This window comes from Gymnoscopelus braueri (genome assembly GCF_963280865.1).
Source record: "Gymnoscopelus braueri genome assembly, chromosome: 3".
Lineage (NCBI taxonomy): Eukaryota > Metazoa > Chordata > Actinopteri > Myctophiformes > Myctophidae > Gymnoscopelus > Gymnoscopelus braueri.
Genome location: NC_137612.1, coordinates 52104991 through 52124222, shown reverse-complemented (window position 1 = coordinate 52124222; position 19232 = coordinate 52104991). Strand labels below are relative to the sequence as shown.

The 19232-nt window shown below is 40.8% G+C and overlaps 1 protein-coding gene across 1 annotated transcript in view; it reads right to left on the bottom strand.

Moving 5' to 3' along the window:
• The window catches only part of tafa4b (TAFA chemokine like family member 4b), a gene marked incomplete at both ends in the record, with an annotated part of 98864 nt that overhangs the window by 10218 nt on the left and 69414 nt on the right, over positions 1-19232 (bottom strand). The window contains one exon of the mRNA XM_080423634.1: positions 6615-6739. Within this exon, the coding sequence (XP_080279760.1) occupies positions 6615-6739 (125 nt within the window). The remainder of the gene's footprint in view (positions 1-6614; positions 6740-19232) is intronic.

Here is a 19232-nt window from a genome sequence, read left to right as displayed (position 1 = left end):
CGAATACCGAATTATGCTTTTTTTGGCCATATTCGGCCGAATATATTCGGTGGACGAATATACTGTGCATCCCTACAAAATATATAAAAAAATATATCATTGTTCCAGGGACCCCCAGAACCAAAGATTTGAGTTACAAACGTTCGCTTTAAAAATATATATATTCGAAGATTTGCACACATTTTCACGATAAAAAAAATAAATAGCAGATCTACAAGCTCATAGCGCGGCACCCGGTGCCGCGCTATGAGCTTGTAGATCTGCTAATTTTGAATAGCCAAATAAATCTAAAAATGACACAGATGCGTCCCCGGTCTTACCTCTTCATCATTTCACAGAATTAAATGAACACTTGTAAATGTACCGAATGGAAACATTGTAATGAGTTAGTTAACCTTTGGCTCTGCTCGTTGAAACTGAGGTGCAGCATTTCTGTATTTTTGCAGTTATCGTGAGGTCTGAAAGTTTACACAGGAATTGTTTTCTATGCGCAGGCATCCTACAGTATATCGGGTAAAAAGCTGAACATCGGTGTTATGAATATATAAGCTTTGACCCCGACAGTACGGAACTACGGAATTGACAGGGGGGAGAAAAGACAACCACGGTTTTAAAGCCCAAAGCACAAAGACAGAAACTCCATGGTTATACTCGCTGAACAACTCTCCAGCATATAGTGGCAGTGGTGGAAAAAGTACTCAAATGTTTTACTTAAGTAAAAGTATCAATACTGCGATGTAGAAGTAGGCTACTCTGTTACAAGTACAAGTCCGGAATTCTAAATGTACTTGAGTAAAAGTACAAAAGTGTATCAAAATGTGCTTAAAGTTCCAAAAGTAAAAGTACTAAAATGTTTGAAAATATGTGACGCGTTGTGAGCTTGTAGATCGGCTATTTTCAAATAGCCTAGGTATAAAATAGGGTTAAAGTGGTTAATGTATGTTTTATAATGTAATAACTTATATCTGCAAAGTAGCTAGTAACTAAAGTTTTCAAATAATGGTAGTGGAGTAAAAGTACAATATTTGCCTCTGAGACGTAGTGCAGTAGAAGTAAAAGTATTGAAAATGGGAAATACTCAAAAGTGTACTTAAGTACAGTACTTGAGCAAATATACTTTGTTACTTTCCACCACTGCATAGCGGTCGGTCAACACATGCGTCTCTCAACACAACAACACCCACACACACAGTGGAGGAGGGAGAGAACGGAACAAACGCACGATAGATACACATCGTCATCTTGAATGAGAGACCGCAGGAAGGGAACGGAGGTCATGGGTATTATAGGAAGACTAACGATAGATAAAGCAGAGAGATGGAGACAAAGAGAGAGTGAGACGAGGGGGCTGCGCGAGCGCGGTTGCCCGGGAGTCGGCCGTTTCGCCGCAGCTATCTTCAGTGACATCTGCCACCATGTCTCCTAGTAACCGCTCCGTGGTCCCACAGTGCCTAGCAAATGCACAATTAACCCATTAAGACCGGAAACGTATCTGTGTAAAATTTTTTAAATTTATTTGACTATTCAAAAAATAGCAGATATACAAGCTCATGGCGCGGCACTCGTGCCGCGCCATGAGCTTGTAGATCTGCTATTTTTGAAAGATCACAAAATTTTTTGGGGCGAATCTTTGAATGTGTAATTTTTTAAAGCGAACATTTGTAACTCAAATCTTTGCTTCTGAGGGGATTCTACAAATGTCTTCTAAATCCTAACAGTTTTTTATTTTTTTTAAACATGTTGCTATAATCAGTGGTTCTCAAACGTTTTCATGTCAAGGGCCCCCAAAATGATATGTATTTAGCCCACGGACCCCCATCTCAAAAATATGTTGTTCCAGAGACCCCCAGAAGCAAATAGTTGAGTTACAAATGGTCGTTTAAAAAAAACATATATATATATATATATTGAAATATTTGCACAAAGTTCAGGATTTTTAAAGAAATTAGCAGATCTACAAGCTCATAGTGCCGCGCTATGAGCATGTATATCTGCTATTGTTTTTGAATAGCCGAAGAACTCTAAAGTGACACAGACGCGTTTCCCGGATTGAAGGGGTTAATGTCCACTGATGCAGTCAGCCATCGGCCCCTCGCTCCCCTAACAGCTGATCAGCTAGACAGTCAGGATGGGCGAGAGAGAGAGAGAGAGAGAGAGAGAGAGAGAGAGAGAGAGAGAGAGAGAGAGAGAGAGAGAGAGAGAGAGAGAGAGAGACGGAGGGGAAGAGCTACAGTGAGAAAGAGGGAGAGATGGAGCAAGGCGCTTAACAGGGCCAGGATGCCTTCCACCTATGGCTCCCGGTGTTGTTGTTTTTTAGCCCTGGGTCATTAATTCCAGTGCCGGCGTCTTACACCATGCAGCGCCTCTGGTTCCTGCAGTCTATCGCGCTCTCCAATTTAATTACGACTCTTAATTGTGAGCCTCGGCGGAAGGCCCCAGCCATAATGCTTTCTAATGAACGCCGCAGATGTTCTGCTGTTATGCCATCTCTCGGAGCAATTACTCTCCTCGCCCGCGACTGTTTCTTTTTTTTTTAATATTTCACCTGTAAGTAAACCGCACCTGTTTCTCCCCACTACATGCTCTCTCTCTCTCTCTCTCTCTCTCTGTCTCTCTGTCTCTCTCTCTCTCTCTCTCTCTCTCTCTCTCTCTCTCTCTCTCTCTCTCTCTCTCTTTTGTGAGCCCCTGCCGTCAGTCTCGCAAATTAACTTTCACACTCTGACGGCTTACAAAAGACCATGAAGGACCTATACATCGGAATCCATTTATCACGTCTGAGCGGCGGCAATTAGATAGCATGTTGTTTGCGAGACTGTATGTGTGTTGTGTGTTGTTGTACAATGGTTCACAGAGTGCTTTTTTTTCTTCGTTTTTAATCAACCATACACTTTTTTTGTCCTCACCTGTTGGTCTTTTACAGCACATGAACAAAACAAAGGCTCACCTGGGGGCCCGGCAAGTTGAACAGTGCTTTGTTTTTCAAAGCAGTTTCATTGATGTATAAAGTAAGCTCTCATACACCACTAGCTTGTGTGGGCGTCTTAAAAGACGAAAGAAAATCCTTTATTTACGAGAATATCCTCCTGCCATTTGGTAAGTGAGCTTCTGTTCCTATTTCCCCATAAAAAGCGAGAACAACATTCATTAAGTTTGTTTACACAAACTGAGGGGGACAAAAAAACAGCATGAATAATTTCAGCTCGAGATCAAGGTTAATTCCGAACATCAAATGTTGGTCCAAGTGGAACATGTTCAAAAGCACATTCATTTATTTTCTTTCTGTTTCCTTTCTGTCTGGACACTGTTTGTGAAGAGGCTCTTTGATGTGCATGCTGATAGGGTTATGTTCTTTGTTGTTATGTTCAATTTGCAGATGGCCTTGTATCAAATTAGAAATGGCTCTATATCAAAGACTGAGCTTTAATTGTCATCGGCTAGATTGAAATGGTGCACTGAAGGCACAGGAAGTACTACTTTGAAACCTGTGCAAGAATAGTCATTGGCAACGCACGCACGCGCAGACGCAGACAGACAGACAGACAGACAGACAGACAGACAGACAGACAGACAGACAGACAGACAGACAGACAGACAGACAGACAGACAGACAGACAGACAGACACACACACACACACACACACACACACACACACACACACACACACTGGTGGAAAGTAACTAAGTACATTTACTTAAAGGTAGGGTAAGTGATTTGCAATTATTCAAATAATTGCAAAATGGCAGACAATTGTTCAAGTCGCTCCGGTCCGAGTCCAAGTCGAGTCCCAAGTCATTTGGTCCCAAGTCCAAGTCGAGTCCCAAGTCGTTTGGTCCCAAGTCCAAGTCGAGTCCCAAGTCATTTGGTCCCAAGTCCAAGTCGAGTCCCAAGTCAATCCAACCCTCAGGTCCGAGTCCCAAGTCGAGTCCCAAGTCATTTGGTCCCAAGTCCAAGTCGAGTCCCAAGTCAATCCAACCCTCCGGTCCGAGTCCAAGTCGAGTCCCAAGTCATTTGTTCCCAAGTCCAAGTCGAGTCCCAAGTCTTTCTGTTGTGGGCAAGTCAATAATGCATTTAACTTGAAGGTTAAGGATGATTGTCTTTTAATATATTATAAGAATAGTATAACTATCTGTGAAATATAACCCATTTATTTCACAAAATAATGTGTTGGCAAATGACCAATATTTAGTTATATAGGTCTCAATATGTCACATTCAGCCCTGGACTTCACTGACTGAAGTAGGGCTCACATTAATCACATTAGATTCACAGAATGAATTTTACCCACAAGTTATTTTCATTCAAATGAAATGTGAATGAACTTGCTCTAATATTGACTTTAGTTTATTTTTCAGTCTTTAAAATATAGTATTTCTTAATTATTAAATAATTACAGCTTGTAGATTGGCTATTTTCACGATTTCAAATTGTTTTTAAATAATAATGAAAAAGGAACATACAAGATTTCCACCCGACAGCCATAATATATAGCCAATATATGGTTCTGTATCAGTATATGAGTCCGTTTTTGCAGATTTCATTCTAATTGGCTACTATGCCTGCATATGAATTTCATGAGCCTGGGTAGGTCACCCTGGCTTGGCGGAGATATGCCCTGTAGCGCACACTCTGCACAGCAGCAGCAGGTGAAAGCAATTCACTTAAACGAGGGTTGTGTTGCGCACCAAAATACGGACTAAGACTTTATTGCTGTTACCATGGATAAAGTAAATTCGACAGTGGTGAGTGACTTTCATGTTTACAAGTACGTATATCTCGCTGGCTGGTGCTACTGTTGTTGTTGGGGTGGCTGGGCTCATAAACAAAACACGAACGACTAGTTGCATCGCGAGGCATTGTGAGCTTGTAGATCTGCTATTTTCAAATAGCTGATGTATATGTTAGAGTGCTCATGTGGCCCATAGTCGCTTGACTCGCTTCTTTTGGGCTGGTTTTCCTAGACCTGGTTGCTTGTTTTTCCTCACAACACTGGCACTGATGATAACTAGACGGCAGCCGTCATAGAATCAAAATGACCCCGCTGGGAGTGGTGGTGGCGTTTGTGGTAGAGTGAGCATGGGTTTGTATTAAAGAGAGATAGCGCATTTGCGGTAGAGTGAGCATGGGTTTATATAGAGAGAGAGAGCACATTTGCGGTAGAGTGAGCATGGGGTTGTATAAAGAGAGATAGCGCATTTGCGGTAGAGTGAGCATGGGTTTATATAAAGAGAGAGAGCACATTTGCGGTAGAGTGAGCATGGGGTTGTATAAAGAGAGAGAGAGGCATTTGCGGTAGAGTGAGCATGGGGTTGTATAAAGAGAGATCGCATTTCACACACAGATCATTCATAGGGGAAAAAACAAAACGAGTCATTAGAGTCATCTTGTCTCGAGTCGAGTCGAGTCGGGAGTCATTGGCTAGCAAGTCCGAGTCGAGTCTCAAGTCTCGTTGGTCTTTTACCTTCCAAGTCCGAGTCGAGTCACAAGTCTTTACCTTCAAAGTCCGAGTCGAGTCGCAAGTCGTCAAATATGCGACTCGAGTCAGACTCGAGTCGAGTCACTATGACTCGAGTCCAATTGTCTGCAAAATGGGTCTATGTTCTGATAGTGCTCGTTACTATAGAGTGTCCTGTCCATATAAAGAGACTCCATGTCTCTCCAGCTCTTTATAAAACAGAAATTTCATTTTCGTTTCAGTTTCAGTTTCATTTCCAATTTTATCCAATCAGGATAGAGAACTCAATCAGGATACAGATTAAACAAGTGAAATTGGAAGTGATGACACTAAGAAATGAGCAGGCAAAATTGGAACTGGAACACTATAAAAATTAAGCTTAAAAATGGGTACTTTCTCCTGATTGGCTGAGATTTTGACACCTACCAGAAAATGTATTTTCTGTTTATTAAATAACTGGAGAGACATGGAGACATCTGTTACTGAACAAACACTCTATAGCAATGATTACTATCAGAATATAGTGCTTTTACCTTTTAACAAAATACTTTTTGTTTTAACCCAAAAATATCACTTACCCTACCTTTAAGTACAATTTTGAGGTATTTGTACTTTACTTGAGTATTTCCAATTTCCAATACTTTTACTTCTACTCCACTACGTCTCAGAGGCAAATATTGTACTGTACTTTTACTCCACTACAATTATTTGAAAACTTTAGTTACTAGTTACTTTGCAGATATAAATTATTACATTATAAAACATACATTAACCACTTCAGCCCTATTTTATACCTAAATAGGCTATTTGAAAATAGCCGATCTACAAGCTCACAACGCGTCGCGTTAGTACTTGTACTTTTGGTACTTTAAGTACATTTTGATGGCAATACTTTTGTACTTTTACTCAAGTAAATTTTGAATTCCGGACTTTTACTTTTTACGTAACAGTCTTTTTATATTGCAGTAATGGTACTTTTACTTAAGTAAAGAATTTGAGTACTTTTTCCACCACTGCACACCACTACACACACACACACACACACACACACACACACACACACACACACACACGCACACGCACACGCACACGCACACGCACACACACACACACACACACACACACACACACACACACACACACACACGGGTGCCCTCTCACCTTGGTGGTTTTGACCTTGTTGCCAGTGCTACAGGACCAGCCGGTCAGGTCGGGGAGGACCTTGCACTCCTCTCCGTCCATGCACGGGTGCATCTGACACCACCACTTCTGGACCACGATGGAGGCTGAAAGCATTCAGGAGAACAGACAGAGACACAAACTTAAGCCCTATACCATGCTGTACATGGGCAACTGGCGGCCCGGGGGCCACATGCGGCCCCCACCTTCACTTAATGCGGCCCCGCAGGTTAATATCGGATTACTGATATATTATTGGTTGCAGCTGTTACAATTCCAAACATGCAAACAAGACCCGCTTTAATGACTTCAGTCTATATTAGTAGCTTAATGACTAGTCTTTTTTATGTCCAATGTATTTGTACTGAAGTTCATAAAGTTAACATAAGTATAACTAAATGCATTTGAAATTAAAAAAAAAATGTTACTTTTCAGGATTCCAATTAAAAAAAGGCAAAAACTAAATCTGGATTCCAATTCAAAAATAGATCGGCTATTTTTGCTACTTTTGTGTGACATAGAATGGCGAAAAAAGGTGAAATACGGCGAGACAGTATATGCAATGTGGCCCTCTGGAGTGAGTGTGGAAATATAGTGGCCCTCTCCATCATCAATTAAGTTGCGTCACCCCTGACCTATACGCTATATTTCGTGCTTGTGCTATGGCCCTGCGAGCTATGGGACGAACTGCCTCCAGGGTTGCCAGATCATGTGCGCATATCCCCCCACGGGTATGGACTAGTACACATAAATTAAGCTTTACCGCATATGGGAGTGAGTGCAGTGGCATGCAAACATACAAGGTATAGTGAGATAGGAACCCACACCATTTATATGTATTGCAGTTCATGTATTCACTAGCCTCGATCTCCAGGCTTTTATTGTTTAGTGTTGCTAAAAAATAAAAGCCTGGCCCAGCGAGTCGGTGTACTCGGTATGAGGAAGTGTTTCACTTCCCAACCAACCAGAGTGCAGTGGGCGTCGCTCGTAATGTTGTGTTAACGGAGCGGGGGTTGACGGACAGATCCGTGAACCAATGGGATCAGCCGCAATCTCTCGCCGGCTCTTTACACCCGCCCCTCTATACACGAAATCAGGAGCGTTGGGGCAGTCTATGTATTCACAGATTCAAGATTTTAAAAAAAACACGCTTCTTTCCTCTACTTCTTTTCAACATTCATGCGGCGCTATTCGGTCGAATTATTGATGTCCCAAAGCCATGCCTCAGAGAGGCCTTTAACTTGTCTCTTAACATTCATACTTTAAAAGTCTATCCTGCCGGCATTGTGAAAATGAAGTCGTTTCAATGTCAAGCCAGTGTTAGGGCCTCTGCACTGATCCAATGATTGATAAAAGATGCTCCGTGGGAAGTGTCCCCAGCTCCCAACGGTGTGTGCGTGTGTGTGGTGGAAAAAGTACTCATATATTTTACTTAAGTAAAAGTATCAATACTGCAATGTAGAAGTATTCTGTTACAAGTAAAAGTCCGGATTCAAAATTTACTTGAGTAAACGTACAAACGTTTTGGTATAAAAATGTACTTAAAGTACCAAAAGTAAAAGTACTAAAATGTTTGAAAATAGCAGATCTACAAGCTCACAATGCGTCGCGATGTTGTTCAAACAGCCTATGTATAAAATAGGGCTGAGGTGGTTAATGTATGTTTTATAATGTAATCATTTATATCTGCAAAGTAACGAGTAACTTAAGTTTTCAAATAATTGTAGTGGAGTAAAAGTACAATATTAGGCTCTGAGATGTAGTGGAGTAGAAGAAGTAAAAGTATAGACAATCGAAAATACTCCAGTAAAGTAAAAGTACCACAAAATTGTACTTGAGTTACTTGAGTAAATGTACTTAGTTACTTTACACCGCTGCGCGTTGCATTGCGCCGCGTTGTGAGCTTGTAGACTGGCAATTTTCAGCATAGAGATTTGTTGGGAGGACCCCGGTCAACTAAGTATAGGGTCTAAAGCAGGGAAAACTGGTCATAGACTCAAAGCACCACCAGAAGTGGGTCAGGTTCCATTACGGTAAGCAACATATCTGATCAAATTTGGAATATGTCGATCCAAAATGGAGCCAACTCAGGACACAGCAGAACATAACTGTGGAGGAGAGTGGCTTCTTCAGTATGGCACTTGTCACAGAATGGGGATTTGGTGTAACTTTGTCTTCACATAATGAAGTCTGTGGATAAATTGGAATTGAACACGACAGTGCCTAGAGTTGGCGGAGCATTTGTGTATGTTCTCCAGAGCCTTATCCCAAAGATCCCCATTTATCTCCGTCCTCAGCTCTTGTTCCCAGCATGTCGTAATACCCTGCACAGAGAGAGGGTGAGCTTCTGAATAAGTTATAGGGTAGAGATAACACATGTCCGTTCCTGCATCCCTTCTTAACCCTTTAAGACCGGGAACGCATCTGTGTGTCATTTAAAGATGTCTTTGGGCTATTCAAAAATAGCAGATATACAAACGCTATGAAATTGTAGATCTACTATTTTTGAAAAATCGTGAAAATGTGTGCAAATCTTTTGAATATACATATTTTTAAGAGGATCAAATCTTTGCTACTGGGGGATTTTACAAATGTCTTCTAAATACTAACAGTTTTTTTTTTTTAAATCTATGTTGCTATAATATCAGTGGTTCTCAAACTTTTTCATGTCAAGGACCCCCAAAATGCCATGTATTTAGCTGCGGACCCCCATCTCAAAATATTTTGTTCCCCCCCAGAAGCAAAGATTTGAGTAAATAATTATCGCTTTGAAAATATATATATTCAAAGATTTGCACACATTTTCACGATTAAAAAAAAATAGATCTACAAGTTCATAGCATGGCACTCGGTGCCGCGCAGCTTGTATATCTGCTATTTTTTAATAGCCAAAGTATAAAATATGGATAAAGTGGTTACACAAGATGTGTTCCCACCCAGTCTTAATGGCTTAAAGAAGCCATCAGTGGATGGAGTGGATACACATTTTTTAAACATAATCCCTGATGTGCCAGTATCTGAAGACGTTGTTCTTAGGGTGCACCACACTTAACCTGAAGATGAATGAAGGAGCCAAGACTACGTCAACATGTCTCCAATACTTTGGATACCCACATCTTTATTATAACATTTGTGCAACATTGTAATGTGACTAGATTACACATCCCACTTGTATCAAAACGGAAAGAGAAGACTGTGCTTCTGGTGAGATCAATGCACTTAGCTCAGCCATTGTGTTGTTTTTATATTATATTTTTTCAGTTGTTTTTTTCCTTTGATTTCTTTTATCCCCCTTTCCCTTCTCCCTTAAGAGGCCTTGCCTTTTTCCAACAATAATAATAAAAAACATTTAGCACCAATGAAAAAAGATAAAGCAACAACAACAACACAACATAATCATTCTGTACAGACCTAGAGGCGTACAGAGATTTGAGGCATAACATTTTGGTTCAAACATTCTGCAAAAAGAGCAGATCTACAACCTCACAACGAGATGCAATGCGACCCGTTGTGAGCGTGTAGATCGTCTATTGTTGGCGAAAAATATTGGTGTGGACTCGAGGGATAAACGGAGGAGGCCTAGTATAGACCCCTGGGGGCTAAAGGTGCTGAAAAATAATTAACGTCTGTTCTATCCACGTCTAATGAAGTAGCTGCAGGCCCCGACCCCAAAAGTTGTCTGGGCCTACAATGTGAGAGCAATGTCAACGCAGACACACCCATCAAGGCTTCCTGATCATTTAACCTGCAGTCTAGACAGGAGACAGCCAGACGGCAGAGAAAACCTCAATACCTTCTCTCTGAGACCTCCGTCAACCACCCCCCCCCCCCCACCCCCCTCTCCAGTGTGGATGAGAGCGAGAGAGGATAGAATCACTGGATTCCACACAGTTTTTTCCAACTTACATAAGCCTCTGGGGGAAATGGCGCCGTTTACATTACGTCCTCGAGAAGATCTCCCGTTCTGTGGCGTGTATTGTTTCCAACAAAAGAGAAGAGGAGGATGTGGAATCACGGGCCTTCAAAAAATGGGCTTTCAAACGGAATCATGCATAAAGAACGAGGACAAATCCTCTCAAGCGTGGCGTAAGAATAAGAACCCTGTCTGAGAGACAGAGACAGAGAGAGGCGGAAGAAGTGATAATGATTGGGGAGCCAACGAGCAAACACCTCAGACGTATGGAAATGAGCAACGTTGGGAACAGAGAAAGCGAGAAATGGCAGCAAAGTGACCACTGGAGAATCAGAGAGAGAAAGAGACAGGTGGAAAACAAAGGGAAGGCAGAGAATAATGCAGATACGGGAAAATAGGCAGTGCAGATATAAAGCACAGATGTCAAGTGTTAGACTCTACGGCTATTTATTTTGATTAAACTTCTCTTCTCTTGACTGTAGACTACATATCCTGTGTGTCACGCTTATTGTTGTTGCTGCTATGACATTTCCCCACAGGGATCAATGATGGGTTATCTTGTGTTGTCTTGTCTTATCCGGGGCGGCAGTGGCTCAGGGGTAGAGTTGCCGGTAGAGCGGCCAGATGGGGAACCGCAAGGTTTCCAGTTCAATCCCGGGCTCCCCCAGAGTTAGTGTCGAAGTCTCCTTGAGCAAGACGTTGGTGCCTTGAATGGTTTCCTCTGCCATCGGTGTATGAATGTGTGTGTGAATGTAATGCACAATCTATGTAGAGCGCTTTGGATAAAAGTGCTATATAAATGCAACATTTACCTCTTGTCTTATACCTAATCTTACTACAGTAATTTTAAGCCATGTATACTCGTTGTATGACAAATATCGTAAATAGTCAATCCACAAACTCACAACTTAACATAACATTTTTGTTTATTTAAAAAAATACATATGGCCTGACTAAATCAAACCAACGCTGTTTAAATTTTGTTTTGCATCATAGCAGAGAATACAGCAAATGAAGGTATAGAGGTAGTTCGTGACATAGATGAATATAGGATTACCTTACGCTAATGTAGGCTGCCCTAGCGCAGTCTGATATCTGGTCTAGAGGGGCGGGTTAAAAATCTCCGGAGAAAAATTCTGCGTGATCTCATTGGTTCACGATCTGTCCGTCAGCCCCCGCCCCGCCCCATGCCCCTCCTCCTCCCCCAATGTGCAGCATTGAGAGCACTGACGTCACAACATTTGGAGCGACGCCCACTGCGTGTTGGTTGGGGGAAATTAAACACTTCCTATGCCAGGAGCGTCAACAGGCTGGTCCAGGCTCTTATTTTTGAGCAAAACGCGAAGGAAAATAAAAGCCTGGAGATCGAGGCTAACGCTAATGTAACCCCAGATGTCATCAAACCCATGGGCTCCAAACCCGGGAGGAGAGTGGCTGAGGATTTCCAGTCCTTCCTCCAAACAATATATTAGCTCAATGAATAAAACACATTCAATTTGGACGATGTGTGATGCCTCACAACACGTCACGACGTGACACGTTGTGAGCTTGTCGATCGGCTATTTTCGGGCAAAGAGATTTGGCGCCGAGAGAGAAGAAAAGGAGGGGACCGCGCATGGACTCCTGGGGGACCTCGGTCAACAAAGTTTATACAGTTTAAAGTGGTTATAGACATTGGGAATGACAAGAAGGGAGCTACCGAATCGAAGAATGTGCAGTGTCACCACAATAAATTACCCAGAGGCGCCGTGGGAGCACAATGGCCAGCACACTGTTATGATGCACGATCGCTGTGGCAGTTAAGTGGTTCTAAAAACCAATGGCTGTGTAATGCTCGTTAATGTGGCCATTATGGCGTCAACGATGGTGCTTTGCACTGTGAGCGTGTTATTTAGAGCTAATGAGCATGGCTTGCGAGTGCCATTACCGGAGTGGGTGCGCGCCACACAGCTTTGCTCGCGCTAGCACTAGAGGGGCGGCTCTCGCGTGACACCCCACTACCTTGTCTGTCAGGGCAAAGCGATAACCCATTCAATCCGGGAACGCACCTGCGTCATTTTAGATTTCTTTGGGCTATTCAAAAATAGCGGAGGTACAAGCTCATAGCGCGGCACCCTGGAACAAAATATTTTCAGATGGGGGGTCCGCGTCCAAAATGACGTCTAAAAATGTTTTCAGTATGCAACAGTATGTTAATATCTCTCAAAATGTATTTCCAGGGACCCCCAGAAGCACAGATCGGAGTTAGAAATGTTAGCTTCAAAACATATATACATATTCAAAGATTTGCACACATTTTCCACAATGAAAAAAAAAATGACACAGATGCATTCCCGGGTCTTAATGGATTAACAGCCATGGGTAATGACTTGTGATGTCATGCAAAAGTCAAAAGGCTATTGGATGAGTGGGCCGGTGATGAAGACACATTAGGTGCCGTGGTCAACAGCAAGGCACTCACTTCTGGAGCGAATATATTTCCCCTGCTACAGTGGTTGTTTGCTTTAATTGTTTACCAGAGTGCCGGGAGGAGGCATTACAAACTCGGAGTCCTGCTGGATGTGGGCCTGCTATTAAGTCTTAGATCACAACAAGGTAAAAACTATCAACACAATCACTTGCGATGCTGAGGTTGCAATGCTTTGGGAAAAAATGATAACTAGAAAAAGTCTCAGGTCTCCGCCAGACCAGGTATAGGTTATTGTGGCCCAGCAATGTTTTGGAAATTCAGTCATTATAGAGGTGAGTGGAATCGCTGCGTTCATGATTTGAGGCATTATGTTCAAAGCATACTGTACCACTCCTGCAAACTTTAGATGCCAATCTTAGCCAATCAGGATGGAATATGAAAACATCTGACAGATCCGTCTCGATCACATGGCTATAGAGATACTGTGTACCGATTTGCGTGATGTTGGACAAAATATGTAGGAGTAATATAAATGTTTTTTAAAGCCAAAATCGGCCTCCTGTTGGCGCTATAACAGGCCGATCAGAAATATTTGGCCCGGGGGTTCTGCTCTGGCATGCAGGGAGTGAGATTAGTTCACAGACGGATGGACGGCTGGACAGTCGGACAGGGGGCAAAACATAGTCTCGGCCACGCGTTCGGCCTGGCGGAGACAATAATCTTTTGTCTTTTTGAAAACATTAAAATGCGTGAACACTTGTTCATGCATGTGCATGAGTTGGCAGGGCAGATTAGATTTGACACAATTCAGTCAGGAGCACTCTTATCGGAGACGTAACAAATTTTTTTTTGCAACAATTACATTACAGTTAAACTTGCCACTGACGACTCCGCTCTTAAGATGCTCCGCGGATTCTCCACGGAGCATGCTAAGCTAAACCAGGGAGCGCAATGCAGAACCCCCCCTCCCGCCCCCATGGGTATACAAGAGAAGGCCCAAAGCAAGACATTGGATTTCAATTTAGCCCATTCAATCCGGTAACGCATCTCTGTCATTTTAGATTTCCTTGGCTATTCAAAAATAGCAGATCTACAAGCTCATAGCGCGGCACCGAGTGCCGCGCTATGAGCTTGTAGATCTGCTATTTTTGAAAAATCTTGAAAATGTGTGCAAATCTTTGAATGTATATATATTTTTTTACATTTGTAACTCACATCTTTGCTTCTGGGGGGGTCCCTGGAACAAAATATTTTACATATGTTCGCTTTAAAAAATATGTATTCAAATATTGACACACATGTTCACGATTAAAAACAAAATAGCAGATCTACAAGTTCATAGCACGGCACTCGGTGCCGCACTATGAGCTTGTAGATCTGCTATTTTTTGAATAGTCAAAGAAATCTAAAATGACAGAGATGCGCTCCCGGTCGAAATGGGTTTGAGCCATGCAAGATTCTGGATGAAAAAAGGTGAAGGCTGTCTGGGTGGTGCGGTGTGGAGGCAAAGCTTTGCCAGCAGCAGCAGCATGTGAGACAAGTGTAGGAGGGAGCCATATTTAAATAGACTGCCTGGTTGTGAGCATGCACTGTGATTGGTGTGTAGAAACGTGGGGCTGATTAGAAATGCCTCATTTTGCTCCACCTTTATCAGTTCAGTTTTATTCAAGCAATAGGCCATCGTCTCTATTCTATCAAAGCGTGCACTATGTGTGATTTAGGACTTCTTTCAATTTACGTGATACGGATTTTAACATGGTACTATTTTCAGGCTTACTTCTAATAATTTGTACTCCTTGAACTGCAGACGTGAAAGCCTCATTTTACCTGTAATTGTGTCGTGACAATAAAGTTGATTGATTGATTGATTGATTGATTGATTGATTTTATTTAGAAATGTCCCTGGAGGGGATCGAGGGGATTGATTGATTGATTGATTGACTTGATTGACTGATTGATTGATTGATTGGTTTGGCAACCGACAGGAGGTGGCCTAAGTCAGTGAAAGCAGCATCTAGAATAATTGGTCAAGATTTGCCAAGCATCTGTGATATTTAGAACACTTGCATTCTTCGGATGGGTCTGAAAATAATCAAAAACCCCTCTCATCCAGCCAATGTGCTTTTTTGTCCTCATTCCTTCAGGAAAAAGGTTACAAAGTATTAAGACCAGAACTGTTCGTTTTCCTGAGACAGTGAGGTGCCCTGAACTCCTCCTCATCATCAGTTCAGGACATGAACACAACGTAACTGTGTCCCAGAGAGGTTTTTTTTATTATGCACCAGACACTTGTGTTTTATTTATTTTGTTAGAGTATTTTCATATGTTTATGCCGACGTGTATTTGTATTGCATAGTTTTTGTCTGCCCTGAGCACACATTCCAATCAATGTTTCATTGAAATGGTTATAAATGATTGAATGACATTGAGCTGCATTAAAGAACACACCAATTCATTCCCAGTGGTGTAAAGTAACTAAGTACATTTACTCAAGTACTGTACTTAAGTACAATTTTGAGGTACTTTTACTTTACTGGAGTATTTCCAATTGTCTATACTTTTACTTCTACTCCACTACATCTCAGAGGCAAATATTGTACTTTTACTCCACTACAATTATTTGAAAACGTACTTGTTACTTTGCATATATAAATTATTACATTATAAAATATACATTAACCACTTTAGCCCTATTTTATACCTAGGCTATTTGCAAATAGCCGATCTACACGTAGATCTGCTATTTTCAAACATTTTAGTACTTTTACTTTTGGTAGCCTACTTTAAGTACATTCATACCAATACTTTTGTACTTTTACTCAAGTCAATTTAGAATTTCGGATTTTTACTAGTAACAGAGCACATTGCAGTATTGATACTTTTACTTGAGTAAAACATTTGAGTACTTTTCCCACCACATTCAGGACCTTCTCTCCTCGGTCTCTGCAACACTTTCACCTCAACCTGTTCCTGCATCAACCAGGACAGAATACATGAGGAGCCTGGGGTGGCCTTCTCAGCCTCTCCACTCTTTTGACCTTCTTCCTGGTCTTAACGTTAAGTCCAGGAACCTTAAGACCGGGAACGCATCTGTGTCATTTTAAGATGTCTTTGGCAATTTTTGAAAAAGCGTGAACATTTGTGCAAAAATATTTGAATATATGTATATTCAACATTTTGTAACTCAAATCTGAGGGGGTCCCTGGAACAAAATATTTTCAGATGAGGGTCTGTGGCCAAATACATATAATTTTGGGAGGTCCTTGACATGAAAGCGAACATATTTAAAAGTAAATAAATTGAGTAAAATTACTTAAAATGAGTAAAAAAAACTTAAGATGTTTCTGCCAACATAACGTTATTTTATAGCAGTCTTAGGCTAATAACAGCTCAATGAAATGAACTTATCAAAGGCACCACTCACTTCGCACTGGGTGTGATTTTTTTTTCTTTTTGTCTTCCTACACATCACACTGTTTCTTCAGCAGATGATGTGCAAGAGAGAACGATCAAATCAATACGTCTGTCTCCAGAATCAGGTGATAAAACACACCTCTCAGTCTATGAATCTCGTTATCACCCTTCATCTATATTCATGAAAGGTACAACATGGATTTTGCAACAGATTTTCTTCCCCCCAAAAATATTATGAAACATATATGGATGCAGTGGTGTAAAGTAACTAAGTACATTTACGTAAGAACTGTACTTAAGTCCAATTGTTTGGTAAAAAGAAGTACTTTTACTTCTACTCCACTACATTTCAGAGGCAAATATTGTGCTTTTACGCCACAAAAAATATTTGAAAACTTTAGTTACTAGTTACTTTGTATAGATTTAGATTAATATTACAAAACATACATTAACCACTTCAGCCCTATATAAACATTTCAGCCATTTGAAAATAGCCGATCTACAAGCTCAAAATGCGTTGCTGCATTGTGAGCTTGTAGATCTGCTATTTTCAAAAGATTTGTATACATTTGAACGCTTAAAATGGGACACTCTGCATAATGAGTACTTTCTACTTTTGGTACTTTATGTACATTTTGATACCAATACCTTTGTACTTTTACATTGAGTATACAGAGTGTTTCTACATTGCCGTATTGATACTTTTACTTAAGTAAAAAAGGTGAGTACTTTTTCCACCACTGTATGAATATGCCTCTCACACAAACCGGTAGCTTTGGAAGCGCTGAAGGCAAACGTCTAGACAGTCCAACCTTGCTGTGTTTCCTTTAGGCAGTGGTGTAAAGTAACTAAGTACGTTTACTCAAGTAGGCTACTGTCCTTAAGTAAAATATTGAGGTATTGTTTTTACTTTACTGGAGTATTTCCAATTTTCAGTATTTTTACTTCTACTCCACTACATCTCAGAGGCAAATATTGTACTTTTACTCCACTATAAACAATTATTTGACAACTTTAGTTACTACAGTAGTTACTTTGCAAATATAAATGATTACATTATAAAACATACATTAACCACTTTAGTCCTATTTTATACCTAGGCTATTTGAAAATATCCTATGTATAGCTCATAACAGCTTGTAGATCTGCTATTTTAAAACATTTGAGTACTTTTACTTTTGGTACTTCAAGTACATTTTGATTCCAATACTTTTGTGCTTTTACTCAAGTCAAAATTTGAATACCGGGCTTTTACTTGTAACGGAGTATTTCTATATTGCAGAATTGATACTTTTACTTAAGTATAATGTCTAAGTACTTTTTCCACCACTGTCTTTATAGGTGCTATAGCGGATTAGACAACAGTAGGGACTGAGGCTCTTATTCCCCCAGGTCCTTAAGGTCTCTGGGGGGGTTTCTCTAAATAAGGTCTGTGAGTAAAGTAAATGTACTTAGTTACTTTACACCACTGGTTTCTCTAAATAAGGTCTGTGAGTAAAGTAAATGTACTTAGTTACTTTGCACCACTGGTTTCTCTAAATAAGGTCTTTGGAGGCACAGGGCTTTCAGGCTGCTCACGGCTCTGTCTCTTCTCCCACTGATCATAACATGTCAATCTGACACCAACCTGACAAGTGCCACTCACTTTGCAAAGCCTTCCATTGGCACAAAAAAAAAAAGTCTAATTCTGTTCCTGTGTATGTCTGTATACAGCAGTGGTGGAAAGTAACTGAGTACATGTACTCAAGTACAATTTTGAGGTATTTGTACTTTACTAGAGTATTTCACCTTTCCAATACTTTTACTTCTACTCCACTACATTGCAGAGGCAAATATTGTACTTTTTACTCCACTACAATTATTTGAACAGTTTAGTTACTAGTTACTTTGCAGATATGAATTATTATATCATAAAACATACATTAACCATCTTTAGCCCTATTTTATACACAGGCTATTTGAAAATAGCAGATCTACAAGCTCACAACGCGTACTTTTACTTTAGTACTTTAAGTACATTTTGATGGCAATACTTTTGTACTTCAAGTGAATTGTGAATTCCGGACTTTTACTTGTAACAGAGTACTTCTACATTGCAGTATTTGTTCTTTTACTTAAGTAAAGCATTTGAGTACTTTGAGTATTTCCACCACTGCTGTATACAGCATGTCTCAGGCATGGGTTTTTAATCCCACAGCTGCCGAGGTTTGTAATGGTACCCAAGATTCTTCTTGTACTGTTTCTGACATCAAGTGGTCAGAGCTGGAACTGCAGCTGTGCTCCATTCCCCTTATACAATATATCAATTCAATTCCATCTTTATTTCAGACCCAAGGGGGATCCATATCCCAATAAAAAACACCATACAAAACATAACAATAACAGCAAAAGATATACGATAAAAAGACTTCCACCATGTTCAGTTTCCAACATACAGACAAGCAGTGGTGGAAAAGGTAGTCAGTACAGTATAGGCTGTTATGCCCACCTCTATGGCCTTGCATAAGCAATTATTATTCATGATCCTGCAAGCAGCAGTGCAAAGCAACTAAGTACATATACTCAAGTGTACTGGGAACGTTTCACTTTGCTGGAGTATTTCCAATTTTCAATCATTTTACTTCCACTCCAAGAGGCACATATTGTATACTTTTAACTCCACTACAATTATTTGAATAAGGATACAATTCCTTTTAACAGGACGTTCATGAAAGTCCTTGCGGGCTTGTTTCCAATGAGGGCCTGTGAGCAAGTAGGGGTTAAGAGTCTTGCTCAGGGACAAATTTCATTTCATCGACACATATGCTGGCGTGGCCTGGAATCGTACCTGGGGCAACCAGGGCCTCTGGCTCCCTAGGCGGGC